General features: G+C 52.2%; 1 protein-coding gene across 5 annotated transcripts in view; it reads right to left on the reverse strand.

The window, feature by feature from the left end:
* The window catches only part of HERC2 (HECT and RLD domain containing E3 ubiquitin protein ligase 2), a 1676463-nt gene that overhangs the window by 193260 nt on the left and 1465479 nt on the right, over positions 1–17724 (reverse strand). For all 5 annotated transcript variants that reach the window (XM_086934186.1, XM_086934185.1, XM_086934187.1 and 2 more), the window contains one exon: positions 2462–2545. In XM_086934186.1, coding sequence (XP_086790312.1) covers positions 2462–2545 — 84 coding nt within the window. The remainder of the gene's footprint in view (positions 1–2461; positions 2546–17724) is intronic.

Genomic DNA, 17724 nt, shown 5'->3' on the forward strand with positions numbered 1-17724 from the left:
GTTCTCTTCTGCAGTGCTGTTATGCTGCTCTCTTCCACCCACCTCCTTATTTAACCCCCTGTTCACTTCTCTTCTCCAGAGCTGATCTGCTGCTCTCTTCAACCCGCCTCCTTCTCTACCTCCCTGTTCTCTTCTCCCGTGCTGTTCTGCTGCTCTCTTCCACCCCACCTCGTTCTTTAACTCCCTGTTCTCTTCTCCTGTGCTAATTTGCTGCTCTCTTCCACCCCACCTCCTTCTTTAACTCCCTATTCTTTTCTGCTGTGCTGATCTGCTGCTCTCTTCCACCCACCTCCTTCTCTAACTCCCTGTTCTCTTCTGCTGATATGCTGCTCTCTTCCACCTCGCCTCCTTCTCTAACTCCCTATTCTCTTCTCCTTTGCTAATTTGCTGCTCTCTTCCACCCCACCTCCTTCTTTAACTCCCTGTTATCTTCTGCTGTGCTGATCTGCTCCTCTCTTCCACCCACCTCCTTCTCTAGCTCCCTGTTCTCTTCTCCTGTGCTAATCTGCTGTTCCCTTCCACCGCCTCCTTCTCCAACTCCCTGTTTTCTTCTCACGTGCTGATCTGCGGCTCTCTTCCACCCACCTCTTTCTCTAACTCCATGTTCTCTTCTCCTGTGCTGATCTGCTGCTCTCTTCCACCCACCTCCTTCTTTAACTCCCTGTTCTCTTCTGCTGTGCTGATCTGCTTCTCTCTTCCACATACATCCTTCTCTAACCGCACACACACAGAAACAACCACACACACAAACACATCCACACAACCACGCACATCCACACAACCACACAACACACACAATCGCACTCACAATCACACAACCACACTCAACCACACACATATACGACCACACACCCGACCACACACACAACCACATACACACACACAACCACATACACACACACAACCACATACACACACACAACCACATACACACACACAACCACATACACACACACAACCACATACACACACACAACCACATACACACACACAACCACATACACACACACGCCCTCACTCCATCCATCGCCCTCACTCCATCCATCGCCCTCACTCCATCCATCGCCCTCACTCCATCCATCGCCCTCACTCCATCCATCGCCCTCACTCCATCCATCGCCCTCACTCCATCCATCGCCCTCACTCCATCCATCGCCCTCACTCCATCCATCGCCCTCACTCCATCCATCGCCCTCACTCTATCCATCGCCCTCACTCTATCCATCGCCCTCACTCTATCCATCGCCCTCACTCTATCCATCGCCCTCACTCTATCCATCGCCCTCACTCTATCCATCGCCCTCACTCTATCCATCGCCCTCACTCTATCTATCTATCGCCCTCACTCTACCTATCTGTTTATCTCCCTCACTCTATCTATCTCCCTCACTCTGTCTATCTATCGCCCCTCACTCTACCTATCTGTCTATCGCCCTCACTCTATTTATCTATCTATCGCCCTCACTTTATCTTTCGCCCTCCCTCTAGCTATCTATCGCCCTCAGTATATCTATCTATTGCACCACCACAGAATCGCTCAGGGGCACCACAGCATCACTCAGAGGCACCACAACATCACTATACGCGACTACAGCATCACTGAACGCCACTGCATCACTTGTCGCCACCACAACATCACTCGTCGCCACCACAACATCACTCGTCGCCACCACAACATCACTCAGAGCCACCACAGCATCAATCTGTTCAACTATTCAACAATTGGTTCAAATATGTTCTCTCAATGTTCCAAGCTTTATTACAAATGTCACAAAAATATGTTAACATTTCACTTGTTATTGGATTTTTGTCACAATAAAATACACTGAACATAATCTTCACAAAAGTTATTTACTAAAGTTTAAGCTATTGCCATTATAAATGACAAAAAGCCATTGTTATTTGTAATATCAATACATCTAAGTCACGTAAATACAAAACATGTTGCATTACAAATGCTATAGGAGTCACATTTGCAAAAATTAAAAGTATTGGCATTGTAAATGACAAAGCTATTAATTTCGCTATTTTCAAAACCGACACATAAATAAAACATTTGTCATTAACAAGACCAATAGCTCAAACGTTCCTAATGCGAGACCTATTGCATTGCATATGCTTGTTTAAAACGACCTGCCTTGCCTGAGGCGTTTTCAAAAAAAGTTAAACACATCAACGTCAATAAAGGGGGGAAAAGGCTTTCTAACAACTGCTTCTTTCATTCGTGCGACTGCATGTGATGCCTGAAATCGTAGGCACATCTGATTTATCAACTACAGTTTTATACCTGGCAGGCAATTTGGATAGCTCTTAAAATCATGTGAGGAAAAGCGAGGTTAAACTGTGTATTGCTGCCTTGCTGAGTTATAAACACAACAGCTTTCTAGAAGCTGACAGCAGGAGATGGATTAATAAGATTATTCCATGCTATATACGACCTTCTGCGTCGACTGGAAATTACCTGAATTCTGTTCAGCTCCACAACTGGTCCATGTTGACGATCTCGCACCATGGTTGCCTGCACAACTTTTCGGAAAGCTGCCTCCTGGTGAAAAAAAGATAATACGTTAATGAGTATATTTAGTAACTGATATACAGTACACTTTCAACAACTTTGATTTTAAAAGGGGAGTCCTAAGGGGGAAAAAACATCTATCCCTTCGCAAGCATATCTGTTTAGGTTTTTAAGGTCCTCGGTGCTAGATAAATACACACACAGGTGGCATCTTCGGTCATCATTTATTACACCCTGTGTGTTGAGCATTATTATCGTGTCTGCTTAATTTGTCTTCTTTTTCACTGAGATGGTAGTAGGGCGAGCTACATCAGACAAAGATGGCAAAGGGCACCATTACATGAATAGCTTTGCCCATTACAGATTAAAGTTCCTGAAACATTGCACCTTTTCTCACATTCCCAACATGGGCCTCAGATTAGGATTCGCTGCTAGACTCTAGCACTGAGACAGATTATGTTCCTAAATGTAAGAAATGAGTAGTTATAATTACTATTCTTGCTGCTATATGGTGATAGAGGCAGTTTGTGTAGCAGTGCCTGGTCTCCCAAGAAATGATACAAATAAACTAAAGATCACAATGTGGTGGGGGAGTTCAGGGTGGGCAGCATGTGAGTTTCTGTAAAATGACCTTGGGATACAATAATCACGGGGCAATTGAATAATAACACCAATAACAAAGGGAAAAAATAACGAAAAGGGTTCAGGTAAATAAAAAAAACTGTTGAAAATAAATGTAAAATTAAGGGAAAAGTATAACTGAAAGTAAGGACTTATTTCTTTTAATAAAAATAAAAAATAAAATAAAGACAAAAAGTACGGTAAAGGAGGGTAGCCCACCCTGTCCCAATACAAAACGAGCATTTGCAATGCAATAGGTCTGACAAGTGCGAGATTTTGTGCTATTGGAATTGTTTATGACAATTACTTTTATTTGTACTAAAAAAAACCTGCAATAATAAAAGGCAGTCATTTACAATACCAATAGGTCAAAGTTTCTCAAATTCATGACCTATTGGCTTGCAAATGCTTGTTCTTCACAAGCGCCCCATACTGTGCTTTTACGTTAATAGAGACTACGCCCCTTTCTTTAAACGAGCCGTGTCTTAAGAAAGGTCTGCTGCCGCTACTAAAGTTAAAGCGCGGTATGGGGCGCTTTTACCAATTTCAGGGTGCATTAGGATCAGCTGCATAATTGACTCCTCAGCAGTGAGATCGAGGGGCACCTTGACGTCCTCAAGACTTCTCAGGGGGAGAGAGGGATGAGGACTGCTTGAGCTTCATCTTGGAGTTCAATTTGTCCAAAGACTTTGACTGTGATAAGCTGTCACAGGAATGGGTCTGCGTTCTCAACTTTCAGCGGGAGTGGTCCTATGTGACTACCTGCAGTGTTCGCGACATACAACTTGGCCCTGCGTTCCCAGATTGCCTCTGGGTGCAAGCCTCACATGACTTGAAGCTATGGCCCAGACACCAGAGGCACACTTTGTGGGGTTTGATCAAACACATCTGTCTGCAACATTCCCTACAAGGCTTAAACCATGTTGTTTTAGGAGGGGACACTATTCCCTTGTACAATGGAAAGAATTTCAGAGAAAAAAACTTGTCAACCAACGAGAAAAAGTTAGGAGGTAACTCCGGATAGGCGTACGGAGGAATGAAAGGAAAAGAACTGATGCCAAGGCTCTTGCATGACACCTGTATGCTCCAGCCATCACTTCTATTATTTGAAAAATGTATTACACACAGAATAAGATCTGCTGCAGCAAAATGTGCAAAAAAATGTGTTTAGATAAAACAAATGCTTCCAAAATATATAGATTTTAGAAATATGTAATCAGACTGTACATTGTGCAAATTTTTTATGTTTCCACTAAAAGGACTTGGAACATAATTCAGCTGATAGCACCTTTACTTTACCTCTAAAAAGAATAAATCTTTGACACTATGAAACTTCAAATGACTCCATCAATTAAAGCCGATAGTGGCTCCGAAGCAGCCTTTACATTTCCATTTCTGACTGGTAGCAGGCACCTTGGTGAAATAGTTTGTTTCTTCGATAGCTCTCCGACCCTCTTCTTCACAGCACAAGAAACTACTACTTTTGCTTTCAGCAGGAGGCACCTCAAGGTCGACATTAACCGTCCACGAACCGCTGTTTTAAACAAAGTGCTGGAACTGTTTTTGGAGTATTAAAAAAACGTATGGCCATATTGCTGTATTGTATTGCAACATTTATATAGCACTTATTACCCCTATGTGGAGCACTGAAAACACTTGCCTACATGGGTAGCATGCTACACCGCATAGGGTGTATGGTTGGAAATGCGGTGCCTTCTTTTGGAACCTATATGGGAAGATTTTCTATCTTGGGGGTTATCTCTTTCAGAAAGGGCTGACTTGGCTTTTCTCCCTGGACTAGGAAAAACCATGATCATCTGCTAGATGCGTTTCTAACAGTTCTGCAGCTATATTCGTTTTCTATAGCGCCAAGATGCTCACGGGCAGGAGTTTGCGCTTTATAAATTACATTCATTCATGAACACCGAGGTGCGGTTACCCTGTTATGGGCGCAGTGCTGAGCATTGCGATAGATGACGAAGTGTGAGAGGGGCGCAGGAGATGGTACTGCACTTGGCTTTCCATATTCTATTTAACGTTATGGCCAGGACACAAGTCCTATAAAACGAAGTGGGGGGACTAACAATATGCAAATTATCCCATGACGTCACGTGCTCAACGTGCCCCGGTGTCTAAAAATTACACCGGGACACATTCAGCATATTTCTGTGGGGCCCAGCTTCTTGGCAGGGGGGACGGCGTCCACCCTATGAAAAGAGTGGAGGGGACGCCGTCCACCCGCGTGCCCCCAGACTCGAGTCCTGGTTATGGCTCTAAGCGTTTCGCAAAGATCCCGCCCATTTCGACCTCAGCATAAAGTCCAATGCTAAGTATGTATTTGGTGGTTATTTCTCCAAGTTTCCCTGTGTCCTAACCAGTGCTTTGAATGGGCCTGTGCATACTGGGCGTTGCTGCCCACTTCGGAGGTGCAGCTGAAGAGTCCAGCTGTGCTCATTTGAAATCCTCAGTGCTGCCACAGCCTGCAGGGACCGGAGAGGCCCCCTGTCATGCTGTGATTGACAGCACGGTGTAATTAGGCAATGCGCACTCCTTTGCGACACAGAAGGAATGAAATGTGAGGAGCGCGGCTGTCTGTGGCGTTATCCGCCAGCGAGAATGTAAATAAATAATAAACATATCCGATGTCCCAAAGGCTCTGCCTCTGCGTCTGAATGTGCGCGTGTCTGTATTGTGTGCTTGCACGTGTAAAGTGAGAGAGTGTGTCTATATGCCCAGTGTCAACTCTGCCTCTGTCACGATAGTACCAGCGCCACCACGCGCCCGCCAGCGTAACATCAGCCCTCTTCAGACTCCAACCAATCAAGGAAAGGAATTGAAGCTGTCGGTCAGGGAAGGGGGAGGTCAGTGAAGACGGTTGGAGGCGCGTGCAAACTGCGACCCTTGCGCCCTCTCCTGGGAAAGAGCTCTTGCAAAACAGATCAGGTCCCCACAGGTGCAGGAGTGGCCATTTACTTCGGGAGAGGAGTATGAAGCTTTCACAGAAGAACGTGAAACATCGGGAGGGAAAGCAGCTGAGCGAGAGGAACGTGGAGTAGAAAAGTGAGCGTGTGAGTGGGACTGTGAGGGTACAGGTGCATGGGCCTGGCGGAGGTTGGCCCCTGGAACAAAACATGCCCTATGTAGCCGTAATTCTCACTTTGCTGCCTTGCCTGCACAGGCCCGCCAATCCCGGCTGCCCGCCCTCCGTCCACAAGTCCTAAACAAGCATTTGCAATGCAATAGGTCTCGCATTAGAAAAGTGTGAGCTATTGGTACTGTAAAGGACAATTTTTTTAAACATGTGTTGGCTTTGAAAATATATAAATTAATAGCATTGCTATTCACAAAGCCAATAGCTTACACTTTTCTAATGCGAGTCCTATTGGCTATGGTAATGCTTGTTGGTAACAAGCAAGGACAGTGCTGTTATGGTGCTGAGCGATGCTGTTGTGGTGCTGAGCGATGATGTGGTTGGGCTGAGTGATGTGGTGGTGTATTAGAGTGATGTGGTGGTGTATTAGAGTGATGTGGTGGTGTCCCAGAGTGATGTGGTGGTGTCCCAGAGTGATGTGGTGGTGTCCCAGAGTGATGTGGTGGTGTCCCAGAGTGATGTGGTGGTGTCCCAGAGTGATGTGGTGGTGTCCCAGAGTGATGTGGTGGTGTCCCACTGATGTGGTGGTGTCCCAGAGTGATGTGGTGGTGTCCCAGAGAGATGTGGTGGTGTCCCTGAGTGATGTGGTGGTGTCCCTGAGTGATTTGGTGGTGTTCCTGAGTGATGTGGTGGTGCCCCTGAGTGATGTGGTGGTGCCCCAGAGTGATGTGTTGGTGTCCCAGAGTGATGTGGTGGTGTCCCAGAGTGATGTGGTGGTGTCCCAGAGTGATGTGGTGGTGTCCCAGAGTGATGTGGTGGTGTCCCAGAGTGATGTGGTGGTGTCCCAGAGTGATGTGGTGGTGTCCCAGAGTGATGTGGTGGTGTCCCAGAGTGATGTGGTGGTGTCCCAGAGTGATGTGGTAGTGTCCCAGAGAGAGTGATGTGGTGGTGTCCCAGAGTGATGTGGTGGTCTCCCAGAGTGATGTGGTCGTGTCCTAGAGTGATGTGGTGGAGTCCCAGAGTGATGTAGTGGCGTCCCAGAGTGATGTGGTGGCGTCCCAGAGTGATGTGGTGGTGTCTCAGAGTGATGTGGTAGTGTCTCAGAGTGATGTGGTGGTGTCCCAGAGTGATGTGGTGGTGTCCCAGAGTGATGTGGTGGTGTCCCAGAGTGATGTGGTGGTGTCCCAGAGTGATGTGGTGGTGTCCCAGAGTGATGCGATGGTGTCCTATAGTGATGCAATGGTGTCCTATAGTGATGCAATGGTGTCCTATAGTGATGCAATGGTGTCCTATAGTGATGCGATGGTGTCCTATAGTGATGCGATGGTGTCCTATAGTGATGCGATGGTGTCCTATAGTGATGCGATGGTGTCCTATAGTGATGCAATGGTGTCCTATAGTGATGCAATGGTGTCCTATAGTGATGCAATGGTGTCCTATAGTGATGCGATGGTGTCCTATAGTGATGTGTCGGTGTCCTATGGTGATGTGGTGGTGTTGTGTGGTGTTCAGCAGTGTGAGGCGTGCAGCAGTGTGAGGCGTGCAGCAGAGTGCAGCAGTGTGCGGCGTGCAGCAGTGTGCGGCGTGCAGCAGTGTGTACAGTGCAGCAGTGTGTACAGTGCAGCAGTGTGTACAGTGCAGCAGTGTGTGGCGTGCAGGAGTGTGAGAACTGCAGCAGTGTGCGGCAGTGTGCAGCATGCAGCAGTGTGCAGGGTGCAGCAGTGTGCAGCGTGCAGCAGTGCGAGGCGTGCAGCAGTGCGAGGCGTGCAGCAGTGCGAGGCGTGCAGCAGTGCGAGGCGTGCATCAGTGCGAGGCGTGCATCAGTGCGTGGCGTACATCAGTGCGTGGCGTGCAGCAGTGCGAGGCGTGCAGCAGTGTGTGCCGTGCAGCAGTGTGTGCCGTGCAGCAGTGTGTGCCGTGCAGCAGTGTGTGCCGTGCAGCAGTGTGAGCCGTGCAGCAGTGTGAGGCGTGCAGCAGTGTGAGGCGTGCAGCAGTGTGAGGCGTGCAGCAGTGTGAGGCGTGCAGCAGTGTGTGGCGTGCAGCAGTGTGTGGCGTGCAGCAGTGTGAGTAATGCAGCAGTGTGAGGCAAGCAGCAGTGTGAGGCAAGCAGCAGTGTGAGGCAAGCAGCAGTGTGAGGCAAGCAGCAGTGTGAGGCAAGCAGCAGTGTGAGGCGTGCAGCAGTGTGAGGCGTGCAGCAGTGTGCAGCATGCAGCAGTATGAGTAATGCAGCAGTGTGAGGCGTGCAGCAGTGTGAGGCGTGCAGAAGTGTGAGGCGTGCAGCAGTGTGAGGCGTGCAACAGTGTGAGGCGTGCAACAGTGTGAGGCGTGCAGCAGTGTGAGGCGTGCAACAGTGTGAGGCGTGCAGCAGTGTGAGGCGTGCAGCAGTGTGAGGCATACAGCAGTGTGAGGCATACAGCAGTGTGAGGCATGCAGCAGTGTGAGGCATGCAGCAGTGTGAGGCGTGCAGCAGTATGAGGCGTGCAGCAGTGTGCAGCGTGCAGCAGTGTGCAGCGTGCAGCAGTGTGAGGCGTGCAGCAGTGTGCGTAATGCAGCAGTGTGAGGCGTGCAGCAGTGTGAGGCGTGCAGCAGTGTGAGGCGTGCAGCAGTTTGTGGCGTGCAGCAGTGGGAGTAATGCTGCAGTGTGAATAATGCTGCAGTGTGAGGCGTGCAGCAGTGTGAGGCGTGCAGCAGTGTGAGGCGTGCAGCAGTGTGCGGCGTGCAGCAGTGTGAGTAGTGCAGCAGTGTGCGGCGTGCAGCAGTGTGCAGCGTGCAGCAGTGTGCAGCGTGCAGCAGTGTGCAGCGCGCAGCAGTGCAGCGCGCAGCAGTGTGAGGCGTGCAGCAGTGTGCGGCGTGCAGCAGTGTGCGGGGTGCAGCAGTGTGCGGCGTGCAGCAGTGTGCGGGGTGCAGCAGTGTGAGGCATGCAGCAGTGTGAGGCGTGCAGCAGTGTGAGGCGTGCAGCAGTGTGAGGCGTGCAGCAGTGTGAGGCGTGCAGCAGTGTATGGAGTGCAGCAGTGTATGGAGTGCAGCAGTGTATGGAGTGCAGCAGTGTGTGGCGTGGCGCAGTGTGAGTAATGCAGCAGTGTGAGTAATGCAGCAGTGTGCAGCAGTGTGAGGCGTGCAGCAGTGTGAGGCGGGAAGCAGTGTGAGGCGGGAAGCAGTGTGCAGCATGCAGTAGTATGAGTAATGCAGCAGTGTGCAGCAGTGTGAGGTGTGCAGCAGTGTGTGGCGTGCAGAGGGTGTGTGGGGGCGTGAGGGGGTGAGGGTGTGTGTGAGGGGGTGGGTGAGGGTGTGTGAGGGTGGAAGGGTGTGTGTGGGTGAGAGGGTGGGGGTGGGTGAGGGTTTGTGTGAGGGTGTGAGGGTGAGGTGGTGTGGGGGTGTGAGTGGGTGAGGGTAAGTGTGAGTGAGAGGGTTGTGAGGGGGAGTGGGTGTGTGAGGGGGTTTGAGGGTGAGGGTCGGTGAGTGAGTGTGAGGGTGAGAGGGTGTGTGAGGGTGAGAGGGTGTGTGAGGGTGAGAGGGTGTGTGAGGGTGAAAGGGTGTGTGAGGGTGAAAGGGTGGGTGAGGGTGAGTGAGGGTGAAGGGGGGGTGAGGGTGAAGGGGGGGTGTGAGGCCTGGTGTCCAAACTTCTTAAGCAAGGGCATGTTGGCTCATACCCAGTGAGGCCTATCTGGAACTAATGAAAGCTGTGGAAGTTAAGAATACAGGCAAGGCGGGACTAGCTCGAAATTACAACTTGGTCCCGAGCATGGGGGGAATTCGAGAGTGCTGTTCCGTGGTGTAGCGAAGTGCACCGGAGTGAGCGGGCAGTCAGCTCACTTACTATGGTTGCCCCAGCATGGTGACCTATAGGTGTGAATGGGTTACCAAGATGGTGTATGCGCTTGTAGTATAAGTAAAAAATATAGATAAAAGGTATGTGAAAGGGCACATACAGAAATAAAAGTATCATGGTAGCAAAATGAAACAGATGAGCACTCCAAAGAAGTTTTTTAAAAGTGTGAATTAAAAAAATTAGAAGGGCAGTGCAGCAAGGGTTGGCAAATAGGGATGGGGGAAACAAGAGTGGGTTGGGTTTAAATAAAAAAAAAAAAGCCAAGCAGGGTGGGAATGGGTAGAGGAATAAACATACTAGCTAGGTGGGGTGAGAGCAACATGGAGAGAGTGGGTGGTAAGAGGAATGGGTGCGCGGGGAGAGAGAAAGAAAAAGCATGGAATCCCACAGTGTTAACAATTTCCTGAATGTAAGCAGCAGTAGGAGAAAAGTCAGCTTGGTAAAAGGATGGTAAACAAGCTCTCGGCATTGCTGTGGCAGGGATGGGAGCGCATTCCTTTGAAGTCTGATGGGGTGGGGGAGTGGCAGCTTTGAAGTCTGATGCGAGGCACAGACAAATGGTGGTTTGTGACGTGGCTGGTTTGTGCACGCGCATAGACCACATGAACTGTGGCTAATCCGCCGTTGGCAGACTTTTCGGACTGCTTACTAGAAATCTCGACAACAAGCATTGCTAAAAACAATGCTTTAGGTCGAGACCTAAAAAAGAAGTGGGGGGACGCAGTAACCGGAAGTGACGCCACGAAAGGTGGCTTGCACCATCGGGCTCATTGCCTCCCCTCGCTCACCCCTTAGATGCGATTGCATCTGAGAAGTCAGCGTGTGAGCAGTGTGCTGTGAGCTACAAGCTCCTCGTCCCAGAGAGGCCAAAGAGTGAAGTCCAGCTGTTTGGCAGGGAGGACGGCGTCCACCCGGTAAAATAAGTGGGGGGACGCCGTCCACCCGCGTGGTAACCCCGACTCGAGCCCTGCGTGCAGCGCATGCGTATTCGACCGATAGTGAGGGGTCCTCTTCTTTGGTGGTGTGCAAGCAAGGCACTTCTGCTTTTTTAGGTCTCACCTGAGCCAGCTCATGCACTGTTCTGGGCGAGACATTTAGTAGGGCTCTGGGAAATGTTACTAGGCCGGCGATCAGCTTGCTAGAACCCGCACAAGCATGCACGCTTGCGCCCGCATCCCTTGCGTGCTGTAGCGTCATGGCGATCACTTTCGCTTTCACAGCGATCGCAATGACTTTCGTGGCCAATGGTTTTTTTTTGCCTCTCTCCTTGTCACTCTGTCCTCCATTTGGTGACTGATCATCCGTGTTGGCTTCTATTGCTAAGGCTGCTGCCTCTGAATTTCCTTTCTGTCTTTCGCTCTGGTGTCTCCTATGCTCCTTTCTTTACCATCTGCATCTTTTATCCGGCAATCTCACTCTCCCCTCACCCTTTCTTGGTCTTGCCCCTTGCCAACTTAATCCACTCATTTGTCTCGGTCTTTATATTTCCCCTTAGCTCTGTTTCTCTACCCTTCCCCCCCCCCCCCGATTGGTTAGCGAGTAAGACACATCGTTAGAATTTTGCCATACATATAGAATAAGCCCAACATAAACAATTCCCTTAAACTACTCAGAAAGTGTGTCAACGCCCAAAGGTGTACCATAGATGTGATTGTGCTAGGCTAATGGTTTGTGCAAGCATGATACATTTGGGCCGGACATTTTGAAAGCTCTTCTTCTGTGTCGCCACTTGGACCAAACGGCACAGCACCCAGCTCACCAGTGGCAGGCAGGACCGCCCCTCCCAGCGCACACCCACAGCACAGGAGGAGCACAACGCTCCCACTCAGTCTCACCCTGCAACACCGCACTCACCGGGCCAGTACAGCTCTCCCCCGCAACCTCGAGTTACGGCACTGCACGGTGCCCCTGGGACCCTCTAAAGCAGGGGTACTCATAGTACGGCCCGCGGGCCAGTGGCGGCCCGGCAAGCCTTCCCTGGTGGCCTGCGGACCTTCCAGACATCATACCAGAGTTTTTTTTTTTAAGTGTCTGCAACCAGAGCACAACTCAGACTCTGCTGCTCTGTGGGGGCCGGGCGATTCTCACCATAGTCAGAGTGGGGCTGCAGGGGCGCTGAGAGGTGAACAAAGCCTCATTAACATGCCAATGGTCTTTTAAAGACCTGTGAAGTGCTTGGGTGCGGCTGTGTGTGTACGCCTGGAAGCTGTCACAGCCCAGGCACACACAGACAGGCTGAGGAGGGAGAGCGAGAGAGGGAGAGTAAGCGAGGGAGAGCGAGGGAGGGAGAGTGAGGGAGAGCGAGGGAGGGAGAGCAAGCGAGGGAGGGAGAGTGAGGGAGGGAGAGTGAGGGAGGGAGAGCGAGGGAGAGCGAAGGAGAGCGAGGGAGGGAGAGCGAGGGAGGGAGAGCAAGCATGGGAGCAAGCAAGGGAGGAAGAGCAAGCGAGGGAGGGAGAGCAAGCGAGGGAGGGAGAGCAAGCAAGGGAGGGGGGAGAGCAAGCGAGGGAGAGGGAGAGCGAGGGAGGGAGTGCAAGCGAGGGAGGGAGAGCGAGGGAGGGAGGGAGAGCAAGCGCGGGAGAGCGAGAGAGGGAGGGAGAGCGAGGGAGGGAGGGAGGGAGAGAGAGCTAGGGAGGAAGGGAGGGAGAGCAAGCGAGGGAGAGCGAGAGAGAGGGAGGGAGGAGAGAGAGCGAGCGAGGGAGAGCAAGCGAGGGAGAGCGAGAGAGAGGGCGGGAGGGATGGAAAGTGAGGGATGGAGAGGGAGAGAGAGGGAGGGAGAGAGAGGGAGAGAGAGGGAGGGAGAGAGAGGGAGGGAGAGAGAGGGAGAGAGAGGGAGGGAGAGAGAGGGAGGGAGAGGGAGGGAGAGGGAGGGAGAGGGAGGGAGAGAGAGGGAGGGAGAGGGAGGGAGGGAGAGCGAGGGAGGGAGGGAGATCGAGGGAGGGAGGGAGATCGAGGGAGGGAGGGAGATCGAGGGAGGGAGGGAGATCGAGGGAGGGAGAGCGAGGGAGGGAGGGAGAGCGAGGGAGGGAGGGAGAGCGAGGGAGACAGAGCGAGGGAGACAGAGCGAGGGAGACAGAGCGAGGGAGGGAGACAGAGCGAGGGAGGGAGACAGAGCGAGGGAGGGAGACAGAGCGAGGGAGGGAGACAGAGCGAGGGAGGGAGACAGAGCGAGGGAGGGAGACAGAGCGAGGGAGGGAGACAGAGCGAGGGAGGGAGACAGAGCGAGGGAGGGAGACAGAGCGAGGGAGGGAGACAGAGCGGGGGAGGGAGACAGAGCGGGGGAGGGAGACAGAGCGGGGGAGGGAGACAGAGCGAGGGAGGGAGACAGAGCGAGGGAGGGAGAGAGAGCGAGGGAGGGAGGGAGGGAGAGGGAGGGAGGGAGGGAGAGCGAGGGAGGGAGGGAGAGCGAGGGAGGGAGGGAGACAGAGCGAGGGAGGGAGAGCGAGGGAGGGAGGGAGAGAGAGCGAGGGAGGGAGAGAGAGCGAGGGAGGGAGAGAGAGCGAGGGAGGGAGAGAGAGCGAGGGAGGGAGAGAGAGCGAGGGAGGGAGAGAGAGCGAGGGAGGGAGACAGAGCGAGGGAGGGAGACAGAGCGAGGGAGGGAGAGAGAGCGAGGGAGGGAGACAGAGCGAGGGAGGGAGACAGAGCGAGGGAGGGAGACAGAGCGAGGGAGGGAGACAGAGCGAGGGAGGGAGACAGAGCGAGGGAGGGAGACAGAGCGAGGGAGGGAGACAGAGCGAGGGAGGGAGACAGAGCGAGGGAGGGAGACAGAGCGAGGGAGGGAGACAGAGCGAGGGAGGGAGACAGAGCGAGGGAGGGAGACAGAGCGAGGGAGGGAGACAGAGCGAGACAGAGCGAGGGAGGGAGAGCGAGGGAGGGAGAGGGAGGGAGACAGAGCGAGGGAGGGAGACAAGAGCGAGGGAGGGAGACAGAGCGAGGGAGGGAGACAGAGCGAGGGAGGGAGACAGAGCGAGGGAGGGAGACAGAGCGAGGGAGGGAGACAGAGCGAGGGAGGGAGACAGAGCGAGGGAGACAGAGCGAGGGAGACAGAGGGAGGGAGACAGAGCGAGGGAGACAGAGCGAGGGAGACAGAGGGAGGGAGACAGAGCGAGGGAGACAGAGGGAGGGAGACAGAGGGAGGGAGACAGAGGGAGGGAGACAGAGGGAGGGAGACAGAGGGAGGGAGACAGAGGGAGGGAGACAGAGGGAGGGAGACAGAGGGAGGGAGACAGAGGGAGGGAGACAGAGGGAGGGAGACAGAGCGAGGGAGACAGAGAGAGGGAGACCTCAGAGAGAGGGAGACCTCAGAGAGAGGGAGACCTCAGAGAGAGGGAGACCTCAGAGAGAGGGAGACCTCAGAGAGAGGGAGACCTCAGAGAGAGGGAGACCTCAGAGTGAGGGAGACCTCAGAGTGAGGGAGACCTCAGAGAGAGGGAGACCTCAGAGAGAGTGAGACCTCAGAGAGAGGGAGACCTCAGAGTGAGGGAGACAGAGGAAGGGAGAGAGAGGGAGGGAGAGAGAGGGAGGGAGGTGGACCTCAGAGGGAGGGGAGGGAAGGTGAGAGAGGGAGACCTCAGAGTGAGGGGGAGGGAAGGAGAGAGAGGGAGGCAGAGGGAATGAGGGAGAGAGAAGGAGAGAGAGGGAGACAGAGGGAAGGAGGGAGAGGGAAGGAGAGAGGGGGAGAGGGAAACAGAGACAGAGTGAAATAGAGTGAGACAGAGGGAAATAGAGTGAGACAGAGGGAAATAGAGTGAGGGAGAGGGAAATAGAGTGAGGGAGAATGAAACAGAGAGAGTGAGACAGAGAGAGAGTGAGACAGAGAGAGAGAGTATAACAGAGAGAGAGTGAGACAGTCAGTGTGAGTGAGACAGTCAGAGTGAATGAGACAGAGGGAGAGATGGAGACAGAGAGTCAGTGTGAGTGAGACAGGGAGACAGAGGGAGAGAGGGAGGGAGAGAGAGGGAGAGGGGGAGGGAGAGGGGGAAGGGGGAGGGGGAAAGGGGGAAAGGGAGAGGGAGAGGGGGAGGGGGGGAGAGGGAGGGGGAGAGGGGGAGGGGAAGAGGGAGGGGAAGAGGGGGGGAGGGGAAGAGGGGGAGGGGAAGAGGGAGAGAGAGAGAGAGAGAGAGAGAGAGAGAGAGAGAGAGAGAGAGAGAGAGAGAGAGAGAGAGAGAGAGAGAGAGAGAGAGAGGTGTGTATGCCGGGTCTGGTGGCTCAGTGGACAAAGGCGTCCACTGCAGGGACTTGTGATCAACCTCATGGTCACAGTTTTTTTTTTTGCTCTAGCCCCGCCCCTGCCCCCACTGACCCCGCCCCCACCAGTGCGGCCCTCGGACACAAACCACACTGTAAATTTGGCCCCCGAGAGAAAGTTTGTGAGTACCCATGCTCTAAAGTATGTACGAAGGGATGAGTCAAGTGGTGCATACACCGTGGGGTGCTCCTGCCTTCAGCACCTGTGTCTTGTACGTACTCTGTGTGTGTACCAGTTTCCCTGCCTTAATTAGGCTGTGACTGTCCGCAACCTCGTTTAAGCCTTTATTTTTCTCCCCACCCTAGTTTCTGCCTGTAAAACCCTGTGTTTCAGCTGCACACCCCCGGTGTCTTCTCTCGGGCTGAGCCTGCTGTCCCACCACCTCTCCCCGGCGCTTGTGTGTCTTTCTCTGCTAGGTGGGTGCACACACTTTGCTCATGCACGCGGACTCCTCACGGGCCTTGGTTATGTGACAAATCGGAGTTTGCGGATTTTTTATTGTTATATGTGCTTGCAGCCTGTCCTGCACGTGCTTGCCCAGGCTCCACCCTGGGCGTGCGGTGTGTGTTTCCAGGAGTTTGTCCTTAGAGTTGAGTGTTTGGGTTTGTTGCCCTGATGCTGTAGACGCCCCAGCCAGTTAGTCGGCTCAGGTGTTTCAGATAGTGCCTGGAGGCGCTACAGCTTTGTTATTGTTGTTCAATAGGAAATGCATAAGAAACTCAACTTTCACTCGTGCGTAGGTTTAGCAGCACAAAGCTCTCCCTCTCTCCTTGGTACACAATTCACTTTGCACTGTCTCTGTCTGTATGTCTGTCTGTCTGAGTCTGTCTGTGTCTGTGTGTGTGTGTGTGTGTGTGTGTGTGTGTGTGTGTCTGTCGTTCTGTGTCTGTCTGTGTGTGTGTGTGTGTGTGTGTGTGTGTGTGTGTGTGTGTGTGTGTGTGTGTGTGTCTGTCTGGGTGGGTGTGTGTGTGTGTGTCTGTGTCTGTCTGCGTGTGTGTCTGCCTGTGTGTGTGTCTGTCTGTGTCCTTATTATTCTCCAAGAAGGGGAAGCATGTGCTCTTTCACTGTGTGTGTGTGTGTGTGTGTGTGTGTGTGTCTGTCTGTCTGTCAGTGTGTCTGTCGGTCTGTGTCCGTCTGTCTGTCTTTGTGTCTGTTTGTCGGCCGTAGTGTATCTCTGTCTGTTCTTAATATTGACAAATCTTTTGATGCTGCTGGCAATGCACGTGCAGTTTCTGTGCTCCTCATAGTGCTGTGTGCGTAGCATCCAATGTTGAGTTTCCATGTAACTCCTGCTGCTGTCTCACTCACTGGGCAGTCTCTGCATCACTGACTTGCGGTCTCTGGACCACTCATAGTGCAGTCTCGGTCTAGCTGACAGTAAGTAGCCTGTGCGTCAGTTTTAGTGCAGTCTCTGTATTGTCTCTGTTACACTCACTCTCCTGCCCAGTCTCTGTTACACTCACTCTCCTGCCCTATCTCTGTGTCACTCCTTGTGCTGTCCTAGTGTCACTCAAGATTCAGCCTCTGCAACCCTACTGTGCGGCCCTTGTAGCACTCACAATGAACTCACAGTCCAGTCTGTCTACCACTCATGCTGCTGTCTCTGTGTGTCTCACTCTACAGTTTCCCTGTGAAATCTTTGTGTCACTCATCGTAAGACTCGGTACCACAGGAGGGACAGTCCTCTATTGTTCTTTTCGCTGTCTCTTTACAGCTCATTGTGCAGTCTCAGCAACGTTCCCTGTGCTGTTTCTTATTCGCGCGTGGAACAGTTTCAGTATCACTCACTGCGTGAGCAGGTCCACATTACATTTGGTCGAGTGGCTTAGCCACAGGAGTCTGTGTTGCTTTTGTTCACGTTTGATGGCCTCATTCATTTGCTAAATATAAGGGGACAACATTTGCATAAAATAGAAAGTGACTTGTTGATGTAGGCCCACGGCTTTATCCCATGGACTAAATATGTAAATATACATAGATGCTGTGTCTACGCCTACTGTGCACCTACTTAGCCCCCACCACACGGTGCCCAGCAACTTTCAAAACAAGCATTGGCATAGCCAATAGGTCTCGCTTTTGGGACCTTATAAGTGTTTTTGCCATGCAACAGTTGGCGTTGTTGCACCGAGGATATTCTGTATTCAAGGCGGACCCCCACAGACAGCGGAACATTTCCATAAGGAATAGGTAGTTTAACAAAGGCCAGGATAGACTACCAGATGGACATTGGAATCCTGTGCCATTCAAGTAGACAATTACTGAAATAGCCAAGAGGGAGAAAGAGACCAGAAAGGACTAACTCTAAAATCAAGCTACCCTAACTGGGACTTCATGAACACTCCAAATGGCAACTCTGGCCTAGCCTTTAAATAAATCGAACAAAATCTATCTTTTACATTTCGCAAAAAAACCTGGAACGGCGA

This window comes from Lissotriton vulgaris, chromosome 8, assembly GCF_964263255.1.
Source record: "Lissotriton vulgaris chromosome 8, aLisVul1.2, whole genome shotgun sequence".
Taxonomy (NCBI): domain Eukaryota; kingdom Metazoa; phylum Chordata; class Amphibia; order Caudata; family Salamandridae; genus Lissotriton; species Lissotriton vulgaris.